Source organism: Cynara cardunculus, unplaced genomic scaffold, assembly GCF_001531365.2.
Source record: "Cynara cardunculus var. scolymus isolate 2C unplaced genomic scaffold, CcrdV1 Un_Scaffold_2748, whole genome shotgun sequence".
NCBI lineage: Eukaryota > Viridiplantae > Streptophyta > Magnoliopsida > Asterales > Asteraceae > Cynara > Cynara cardunculus.
Window position 1 is genome coordinate 29,700 of NW_020201209.1, and position 10,967 is coordinate 40,666.

The 10,967-nt window shown below is 36.8% G+C and overlaps 1 protein-coding gene and 1 non-coding gene across 3 annotated transcripts in view; one reads left to right on the top strand and one right to left on the bottom strand.

Moving 5' to 3' along the window:
• Positions 1 to 10,462, bottom strand: part of LOC112503249 (tRNA pseudouridine synthase A) — a 17,943-nt gene extending 7,481 nt beyond the window's left edge. The window contains exons 1-8 of one of the 2 annotated variants that reach the window (XM_025107311.1): positions 10,267 to 10,462; positions 9,607 to 9,712; positions 6,284 to 6,456; positions 5,825 to 5,970; positions 3,626 to 3,717; positions 3,114 to 3,451; positions 1,469 to 1,538; positions 440 to 499 (exon numbers count right to left, since the gene is read on the bottom strand). In XM_025107311.1, the coding sequence (XP_024963079.1) occupies positions 440 to 499; positions 1,469 to 1,538; positions 3,114 to 3,451; positions 3,626 to 3,717; positions 5,825 to 5,970; positions 6,284 to 6,456; positions 9,607 to 9,712; positions 10,267 to 10,439 (1,158 nt within the window). In that variant the 5' untranslated portion in view covers positions 10,440 to 10,462. The remainder of the gene's footprint in view (positions 1 to 439; positions 500 to 1,468; positions 1,539 to 3,113; positions 3,452 to 3,625; positions 3,718 to 5,824; positions 5,971 to 6,283; positions 6,457 to 9,606; positions 9,713 to 10,266) is intronic. The other variant, XM_025107312.1, reaches the window with a different exon arrangement.
• On the top strand, positions 7,980 to 8,085 carry LOC112503250. The gene has a single exon (XR_003067900.1). It is a non-coding gene; the product is annotated as a small nucleolar RNA R71 (small nucleolar RNA).
• Positions 10,463 to 10,967: the final 505 nt, after the last annotated feature.

Below are 10,967 nucleotides of genomic sequence, written 5' to 3' on the forward strand. Positions count from 1 at the left end.
TCAGAATAGGAAAAGTACCAAACTACCCCTCTTCCTATATTTATTATAACGAGACTAAACAACACACAATTAGTCCCTTCTCCTGTATGTGAACCATAAAGGAGGTTTATCATAATACACTTCAAACACTACCACATGCTTCTATTATATAATGTGAAATCTCTGTAAAGGTTATATAATCCTATTGTTGGTGCTCACTGTCGTTGATACCTTTAGCTAGCTTTGGAAAAGTAAATATAAATTATCGTTTTGTGACCTATGTATTATAAATACACACTTATTTGTATGTATCCACTGACAGGGCTAAAAATAGAAAGGGAGGACTTAGGCAAGTCAAAACTGTTAAGACAAAGTTTCTCAGGTTGCAGTTTTTCCAAATTACATTATATTAGAATTAGTGCAAAAAAATGAAGATAAGATAATCTAATCAGATTTATACCTTGCGTAAGAAGCTATTAGCAACCAATTCGATGCACATTGCCTCGATAGATTCTCCTTTCTTAATGAGAAGTGGAAAGCAGTTAGTAAGGCGTAAAATTCTAGCAAATGCATATATCAAGAAGAACTCCATATGTATAATCACAGGTGGCATATAAGAATGAAAAAATGTGAAGAAAAAACGAAAATACAAGCTGATCAGTGATCACATATCATGCAAGCTTGTATGATTCAAAACTGGGATAGGTTATGCGCGCAAAATGGAAGTGAGATCAAAGATAGAATTCATGGAACAAACAAATGGGGCCGGGGAAGCAAAATGTAGAGAAACTTTTAACATGAATGAACAAAAGAGAGTAATGTCTTCTTAGAATCATCTTAGATCAAGGTTCATGACAAGTCAAAGACTTCTACATCTGCAAAAGTTCCATAGAACCTCATACCATGGGTAAAAGAACCAAGGTATTGTGATCTATATCAAAAGCAAGATCTAATTAAGAAAGTTTAAGCAAAACTTTTCTAGATTCCCCAACTGCTCATAGAACTCTTGTACTATTTGCAAGAAGCGTCGAGCATAAGAATATCTCATAAACTTAATAAAGTTCCATTTTCCAAAGAATTTATATTATTAAAAGAATCTATAAATTATGCCTCAAGTTTTATTTACTTTAGCACCCAGCTTTCTTTTTCATGCAATCCTGTCCTATTAATCTCAATATTACAGCACCTTGAAACCAACCCTAGAATAAAAAAAGAGCACTTTCATACCATGACTTAATTTAAGAGTAAGATTCGCAGGTACTTTTGTGAAGTCACCAAACAATCCTTTTCCCAATATATAGCCTTCTTTTTGGTTAATCATAATAAGTGTAGCAATCACCAAAGGGGTATGGATCAAGTATTTGAGACTCAAAGAAAAAAAACACATAACTGCTGAAGCTATTAGAACAGCAAACATGATGTGAGACATCAACCCAAACGTAACAGTAGACAGTATAAATCTCAAATATGCCATGGAAAAGTTGAGAACCTCCTTATCAATGGTTAAAGATACTTGTGTGGCTCGGGCATGGAAGATAAAACACTCGGTTGGTGGACCACTGCAATATGAACAGATAATGCAGTTAGAGAACAAAATTTTTAGAACGAGAATGGATTTTTGTTCAGACCAACTTCAAGCAGCTGACGTGCCAGCCCTAACAAGAATAACTAACAAATGGACTTATATTGCTTCAACAAACTTAAAAACAGGGAAACATGATTCGCATGTTCTTATTCAGATAGCCAGTGGCAGGTTATAGGATTAGCATAAATGTTGGTTGTGGCATGTAACTCTAGAAGACAACTCTAGCAGTAAAAAACATATGAGGCACCAGACGTTGATCTTTTAAAGGATCGGACTGGAAGAGGTTCAAATAATAAGTTAATATATATGTGCATTGTGAAGTTCTTGTTACGTAATACACAGAAAAAGTGTGATGACTTGCTCTTCTCCTATAACATTATAGGGAAGAGATAAACATGGAAGCTGCAAGACACACGAAGTGCTATCTTGCTCTCATGCGAATATCATGCCAACATTTTCTCCAAGTCCCTCCACTTATTGTGAATTCATGTCATGTGATTAACATATTTCTCCTTATGATGTATCATAAAATGTATGGCTAAGCTACTACAGGAACAGTTGCATAAGACAGGATAGCATGCTGTAGGAACCCTACCAACAAGCAATCAAAGCAATACAACAGTTGCAATTTCATTGACTGAAGGCAGAGAAACTGCATGTAGTTGCAAATGCAAATGCTAGTCTCAGCTGCCAGAAAAACCCAAGTCCACGATGCCAAGCAGTTTCAGAAGTAAATAAAGGTAAACTCAACAATACTAACTAAAGCTCCTGAAATCACTGTGTTTTTTCACGCATGCATGAACTACATTTTAACTCAAAGGAAAACTCATAAAAATGTATTTCAAGGTGAAAAAAGCATAGAAGCACCATCCGATTTTGTATGAAAATGATTTTAGGTATAAATTTGGTACAACAGAAGCAAGTGAAGGAGATGCACAATAAGAGGTTTTACCACAAACATATTGCTTATAATGTAAATTATGCAAGATAGAACATAAATGGAGATTACACCATTGAATTGAATGACAATTGCTTGACATATCACAGATTTTTTATAGTGGTAGAAAAAAGATGCATAACTGTAAAAATCACATAATATAATCATACATTTCCTATGGTGCATCAAACTTATAAGATAAATATTTGGTGATTGCCCATTCTTTCCAAGGACATTTCACTAGTCTATTTCTATATCTAGTAAGGAAATTTGGTTCTCTCTTCTTGGATAGTCTCATGTTAACTCACTACATTGGAGTGACTTTAGTTTTGAGTGTTAAGTGATGGAAGAAGCTTAGGGGGTGTTTGGTTCAGGTGGGGGGACGAAAATAGGAAAAATGAAAATGACAAGAAATGAAAATGGGAATGATTTTTCACTCCCCCCCCCCCCACAAGTTTAACCACGAAAGAAAACTTGGGCTTCTGAGGAAATGGGCCCATTATATTATATAAAAACAAACAGTTTCTTTTATTTTCATTCCCGTTAATTACATGTTTCATGAGAAGATGGACGTATACAAAAATAAATTATTTCGTGTAAAATCAGGCTTACATGTTTCTTGAGGGTTTTGTATCACGAGCAAATATCTTGTAAGATAACAATTTCCCTTCTAGTTGTTGAAGAAGCTTGTTAACCTTGCTAACTCTGAACCTGGTTGGTTTTTTTATACTTCCCAGATCATCTTTATCATCAACTGCAGATTCTAAACTTCCCTCACCAACAAAATCATCTTTATTATTTTCTTGGTCACCAATTTTTTCATGAAAACATAATGTGGTATCTTCCTCACTCTGCCTGCTTTCTTTCTCCGTCTCCCCATCATTCAAAGGGAAGATATACAAATAGCGCCTCCATTTTGCAGAGAAGTTAGAATGGAATGAGCGTGATACCTGTAATAATTAACACATCACTATTGTAAAAAATTAAAGTGAATAAGTTGCAAAATTAATGAACTCCATGATCGATATTTCTAAATCATGTCATGTGCTTAACACACCGTAGCAGGAGAAGAGGGACTGAGCATTTTTCATTTTCTTACACATGTCAATTGCCAACTGCAGTACCTGAGAAACAGATATGACCCTTAGCTTTCCTGGTATTGTGCTGTTAATGGCATCTTCAATATCTTGAGTTCTTACATCCTCTCTCCATGTATCTAAACATTTGAGCAATTGTAGGTAAGTATTACAAGCTACACAGATGGTTAACTTCAAACGTATGTAAATTGCAGTAGTAAGTCAGTGAAACACTAGATCTCCATCAGACAGTTCGGATGGTTCCCTTGGGCACAGTTAAATGTCCATTTGGCTTGCTCATCTGTCTACATGGAGGCTATGTTCTTTTATATTTTTGTTTTCCTCTTACTTTTTTGCTTTTGAGTTTTGTTGTCGATGTGTTTGGGGGGGGGAGATGATAAGTAAACGCACAATTTAATCAGGTTTAATATGGCCCCAGAAGATAGGATTATCAGAAATGAAGTTTTGTGAGGTGTGGCAGAAGCGAAGATAAATTTGTTGATGTACTTCTTTTTCTTTTTTCCTTTTAAAGATGATAGGAGTTTCTAAAATGGAATCTACAGCAATTTTTGAAGCTTTGAATAAGCTTTTCCCATGGTGTTTGTGTCTTTTGTATTGACAAAAAGATACTGTTTCTCCTTACAAAGCATGGTCCAGATGTTTCAAATTATCAATCATCAAAACAAACTTGACGAGCATCAGGCTTGTACAGGTGGCTGCAGGCGATAAAATTTAGGATTACTTGGTTTACCAGGAGTTACTTGGTAAACATGAGGAAAGGAGCATTGTTATCTTGTTCTGCAAGAACCCCTCTTTGAGGGTGACTAGGTAATGGATACCGCTCACTACTTACAAATCACTTGTAGTTGTGATTCGAATGCATTAGCAATATTACTTGGCATTAGCTCTCCTGAGGTTGCTTTGTCATGACCTTGTAAGGTTGAAGAAGTTATAGGATTCCTAACCCATATATATGATGGTGGATGTGAGTGGCCTTGTACTGTGTTCTGTTCACTTTGGGTGGTGCCTGGTTTTTAATGCTTGGGGATTTTTCCCATTTGTTAGGCTACAATGTTGTTTTGAGATATATTCAATCGAGGAAGATCATTGGATCACTCCAGGTTATGTAGGTTAATCTTGCTCAATTGGTAGTTTTGTGCCTTCAATTCTTGCTTAGCTGAGTTGAACAACAACCTTTTCTGAGTTCCGTCACAAGCCTTTGGCTGTTCTTTCTTCGGTTTTCCAGAAGATCCACAGAGCTTGGATTCAAGCAGGTCGAGATATGTGGTGAGAACACATTTCTTTTCTCAATTATTCAAGTACTTAAGGGGATGTTCGTAGCAGTTAATCTTTTGCATAATGGCAATGTCATTGTATATTTGTATGTGGAAGGCAGCTTGCCTATCTCTCAAGCCATCAAGGCAGTTTTAGTATTGAGGATCTCTATGGGATCTTTTTCAATACAAATTTCAATTTTTTGCCGAAAAGAAAAAACTTAAGCAGTTAATGAACAACAAATATGTTTAGTGAAGTTTATCTTATGAAATAAGAAAATGAAGACAAGTGATTCATCAGTTTCCCTAAATGTAGAGACACAAAATGGTGCGGAAGAAAACAAAGTACGGAATAGGGTCCCAGCTCTTGCATTTTAAATGGAGCACCTGGGCAATCTGCAATCACATTCCTGCCGATACTTTGCTGGGCCATTCTTAGATAGAAATGAAGCTGTACCTTTAAGGAGAAGTTTACTTGAAAGATGAGAAATTTCGAGAAGCATAGGGGTTCATCTTTAAAGATTGAGCAAGTTATGTCAAGGCTTTCAGTAGCATGGCTTACACTCAAAACAATGACAAGTCACACGCCAGTTTTTTATAATCTGTCAGGCAGTTTTACATTGCTGTAAGTCGGTTTCACAGCATGCCTGAGTTTTCTTATTTTTCTTTTTTTCAATTTTGCACATAAAAGATGGCAAGCTTCTTGTCCCTGTTTTGTATTTCATATCCCCGTGGGAGAAAATGCAACACCCCCTAACATAGCATTTACATTATAAATAAAATAAGGCACCATAAGCAACACCATACAAAATTAATATATCCTCCCCCCGTCACATGAAAATAGCAGCAACATCATATGGCACATGCAATGCTTTCTTCCACTGATATACTAGTTTTTTTTTAAAGAAATTTCTTTGAAAACAGATACTTAAGATTTGGAAGAGGAGTATGGCAATACTAGATTATGACATACAGAAAGAGCAGACTTGATGGAAACCCGTCACCCCTTTGTCAGTTCGTCCAGCAACTACAACAGTGCCTTCGAGTGGTAAATCTTTATCCCTCAGTACTGCAGCTTTCTTTTCATCAACAAACTTCCCAAGAGACTTTTCAATCACCCTGTGTAGAAGAAATTGTCGGAACAAGGAGAGTGTAAGATAGCATGCATTAGAACATGAACGGCAAGATTTCATCTTACTGTTGAACATTATGGTAGTCAGAGAGTGCAAATACAATTCTATATATACACCAACATATTTTTTTATTGCATGCTAATGGAGAAGCAAATAAGCATGTTGTTCCTCTCATTTTAACAATATAAATTTCGTTGTCAATATGCACTTGCAAATAATGAGTTATTTATGTTCATATGATAATGCGTATGCATGTATGGACTTGCATTTTTGGCACCAATCATCAGGAAACATCTTACGCTTGAACAGTATTCAAGCCCGGTTGCTTCTGCCATCCATCAAAGGATCCCCCATGATATGACAGGACTATCTTAAAATTTGCTCGTGCCCATCTTCCAGCTCGTTTTTCAGGAGTAATAACAACTTCAGATTCACAAGGCTCTATACTAGCATCATCAGGAATTTGATGTGTCTGCAAAGATATTACGAATAATCAAGAAATCATAACTCTGTCAAAGATAAATTATATAACCTCCAGTTTGTTGAATTAACATGAGTTCTAAAGGCTAAGAAATAGACAAGAAATAAGGAAGCTACCACTGCTTAAGAAACCCTATATTGCTCCCCAAAAAATGCACATAATAGGAAGAAAAGTCATTCTGCCTGCCTTGTAACTTACCAAGATAATGCATTTATCAATGGATTTCAATTATTTCACTGAAGGAACAAACTACTAAAAGAAAATATATTAACTATATAAGATGGTTCAAATATTAGTTAACAAACTAGAAGCTAAAATAAATTATTAGTTAACAAACTAGAAGCTAAAATAAATTAGTATTTTAGCAACCCCTTGTAAAACTTGTCAATTTACAAGTATGCAGAATGGCTCTCAAATCTTAGCAGTTTATAAACCACGCACACAAATCAAGGCCACAGGGGGATGCACTTCATGGACAAACTTGGGCTGATTATGGCATTCACATTGTTATCAATACTATAGTATTAGCTGTGAAGTTGCATCATACATGATTTCTATACCAAAATTTTCCCTTTGTTAGTCTTTCTAGGCTGTAGCACAAGATTGGTGGGAGAGTTGGGTCTTAAGAGCACCACCAGAATTGCAATTTTAGTACTAGTAAACCAAACTAGTATCATTAGAGAACACAACCACGATAATTGCATATAGAATAACTGTTGAGATGTTTGCTAACATTGATTTCATGTTAAAGATGAGAAAATGAACAACAGAGTGAGTTTTGATTGATAAATGGTCCTTCATCTTATCATTCTATATACAGAATTAGATCTTATATACAATGAAAAACCACAAGTAGGTAGCTAACATACTATAAAAAATAACAAACTTTTTACAAGTTAGCAGAATTAACACAATGTGCAAACCGAACAAATTGGGTTACCATCATAACTACGGTTAGGTAACATGATTGGCTTAAGTATATCTAGCGCCCCCACCTCTCAAGTTGCAGGGTGAACAAAACCCCAACTTGTTGAGTATGTAATGATGTGGCTGGCCAGACAAGCTTTTGGTGAAAGTATAAGCCAAAATTGGTCAGTACTAACATGATGAACTGAAATTAGCCCATCTTAGAGTTGTTTCTTTTTACAGTGACATGCCAGTTCTATGTGTTTGGTTCGATCATGATGTAGTGGATTTCCGGCAATGTAAATTGCTGCTAAAAGCCTAAAATATCACATTTCAATGGAACTGGAGTGATGTTTGGGATTTTCAACTCATGTAAAAAGCCTGGTCAACCAAGTAAGTTCAGTTCTGGCCCTACTCATAACTCTGTACTCGGCCTCTGCCAGGGGCAGACCTATATGGGGAAAATATTGTTAAGGCATCCAATTCAAACCTCAGCGATTCTTAGGTATGGCCCGCTCATTACTCCAATGAGGCCATTTCCTCCAATAGAGATTTTCACCTAATGCTTCAAACAAGTATAATAAGTTTGAATGATGAGCCATTCCGGGATGCATGGTGCGGACAATGAGGCTGGAGCTCCTTGTAGCGCTCTCATGCTTCATACAAGGACTTTTGCTCAGTTTGGTAAAAGAACATGATCTCATTTTGGAGCTTGACCGTCTTTCCCGAATTGGAGAACATGGCTAGAAAGTCTTCCAATAATGCCCCCTAAGTGGTAAAGGAGTTTGGGTCTTGGCTTTTTAGCCGCTTCTTAGCCTCGTCCCTCGAAACAGAAGGAAATAACCAGAGTTGGATAACATCTTTAGTGACCCCATTGATCTTGATTGTATCAGACTTCTCAAGAATTCAGTTTAAATCTAATGATGATCCTCTTGCTTCGAGTGATCCACCACCTTCCGATACACAGATTCAGATCTTGATGTTCCCATTGCTCTTTGGAAAGGTAAGCGCTCATGTACTTACCCTATTTCTTTTGTTGTTTCCTATGATAAACTTTCTTCACGTTCTCGTTCTTTGATCTCTACACTTGATTCTTTATATGTTCCTAAAATGGTTGGTGAAGCTTTGGCCCATCCTGGATGACGGGATGCTATGATTGATGAGATGAATGCTCTCGATCATAATGATACATGGGATTTGGTAGAGTTACGTGCAGGCAAAAAGGCAATTGGTTGTAAATGGGTATTCACTGTGAATGTTAATCTAGGTGGATCTGTGGCTCGTCTAAAAGCCCGATTGGTAGTCAAAGGATATGCTCAGACTTATGGGGTCGACTACCACGAGACATTTTCTCCTGTGGCTAAGGTACCCTCCATCCGCCTGTTTGTTTCATTAGCCGCTACTTACGACTGGGTACTACACCAATTGGATGTGAAAAATGTCTTCTTGCATGGTGATTTACATGAGGAAGTCTATATGAAGCAACCACTTGGGTTTGTTGCTCAGGGGGAGTCTGGTAGAGTTCGTGAACTGTGTAAATCATTGTATGGTTTAAAGCAATCCCCTTGTGCTTGGTTTGGACGGTTTAATGTCGTAGTGACTGAGTTTGGCTTACGGATGAGCTCTTATGATCATTCTGTGTTCTTTACTTCATCATCTTCCGGATGTATTCTACTAGTGGTATACGTTGATGACATTGTGATTACTGGGAGTGATAAGAATGGGATCAAGAATCTAAAAGATTTCCTTGCATCTCGGTTTCAAACAAAGGACCTAGGTCCTTTAAAATACTTCTTGGGATTTACTAGGTTCATTTGGTTTAATATGGTTTGAGTCGTTTCCAGAACTGGAAAGTGCAGGAAGAAATTTAATTTATTTATAACCTGCATATGCTTTCATGAAACAGGACATCCAAAGAGCATCCACAAGCAGATATACAGATAAGCAAATTAGTCAGTTGTTTAACTTTGGAATACATGTCATAGCTATTGTCTATCTAAATACTCCCCCCCATTCCAAAACTAAAACAGAAGTTACATTTTTTTCTGTCAGGTAAGGATGAATTCTGTTACAAATTTTACATAATATCTGTCACATTGGCAAATAAAGTTTATGGCAGTAATTTAAAGGTACAGCTTATTTGTGGTGTAATCTTTACTTGGGATACCGAGAGTATACCCTTTATAGACTATGAACTTAATTGGGCTAGAGAACATAACATAATCAAATACCAACCTTGGTTCCTAACGATTGAAGCAATGTAGTATGACCGTTGACAAGATTCGAGTAGAAGTGGACAACTTTTTGCCATGGTCTGGCATACATGAACACATAAGACTCCCTACAACAGCAAAAATAGAAATATATTCAGACCTTTTAGATTGGGTAACTAGATGGTTCAACCAAAAAGCAATTCTTATTTTAACTAAGCAGTCATCCTTTCTCAACTATTCCTTCAGAAGCCAAATCAGACTTTATAAATTGGGTAAATTGACCAAAGAAATAGTAGAAGGGGAAAACTTTTTATCTACTCCTTCCCATTCGAAAAACAGAGTTGGCATTTTTTGAGTCTAAATGTCAAACGTGATATACTCTTCAACTTCGGAGTTTATATCAAGTTCAACTTCTCAGCGAACTGCATTAGTTATGATAACAATCACCGCGAGTAGAATTAGAATGATAGTGTCAACACAAAAATCCAAAAACTGCTATGAATTTTACAACAACAATTTCTTTTAATCCCTCCGTATGAGAAATTCATGCATTCTCAACGCGTAGAATATAAATCCAAAAATCAATTTTAAGCTCTATTCTTCTGTATTGGGGAAGGAATTCAACTTAACTAGACCTGGAGTTGGCTTATGATTTAACAGAAGCATATGAAATGAGAAGTACCTAGAATTCCATCTGGAGAACTTGCAAGAATCAGTGTGGTTATAATGGAAATACTCCCTCGTTTCGGGGACTTGCACGTTTGCATTTTTCTCCATTGAAGAAACGAACTTCCTTCTGGTTATTTGAGATTGTAATTCCACAGCAACCGCCCTCGGCCGGTTCGCTAATATCATCCTACACTCCTCTGCTTGTTTTACTCGGGGCATTACTATTTTCAGGTTTATGAAGAGGAGTAGTAATTTGTGGTGCTCGGATTGGGTTGATCGCGTTAAGGGATTTGAACAATTTAACATTTGGAAAAAATTTAACCCAACCCAAATCAAATTGCAATCTAATCCAATCCAATCCAATCCAACCCAACTCAACCCAACCTAATCCAACTCGGTTGGGTTATTTTACGTTAGGTTGGGTTGGTCGGATTTTTGAGCATCCCTAGTAGTAATGGCAAGGGGCCGGGTTTCTGTCTGCTTATTGACATGCCTTGTTCCCCGAACTAGGAACCAAAAGTCCAAAATCGTTTCCCTAATCGTCTCGATCTTATTTGGGATCCGCATCGCTCCTGCAATTTCCCCGATCCCTATTGGAGAACCCATTAAGGATAAAAATCCTCTTTCCTCATTGGTTTCCTCGTTTACAGTTGGTTATACCCGAACCAAAACCAAAACTGACCCAAAAATAACAATATGTTAACTTTTACAACT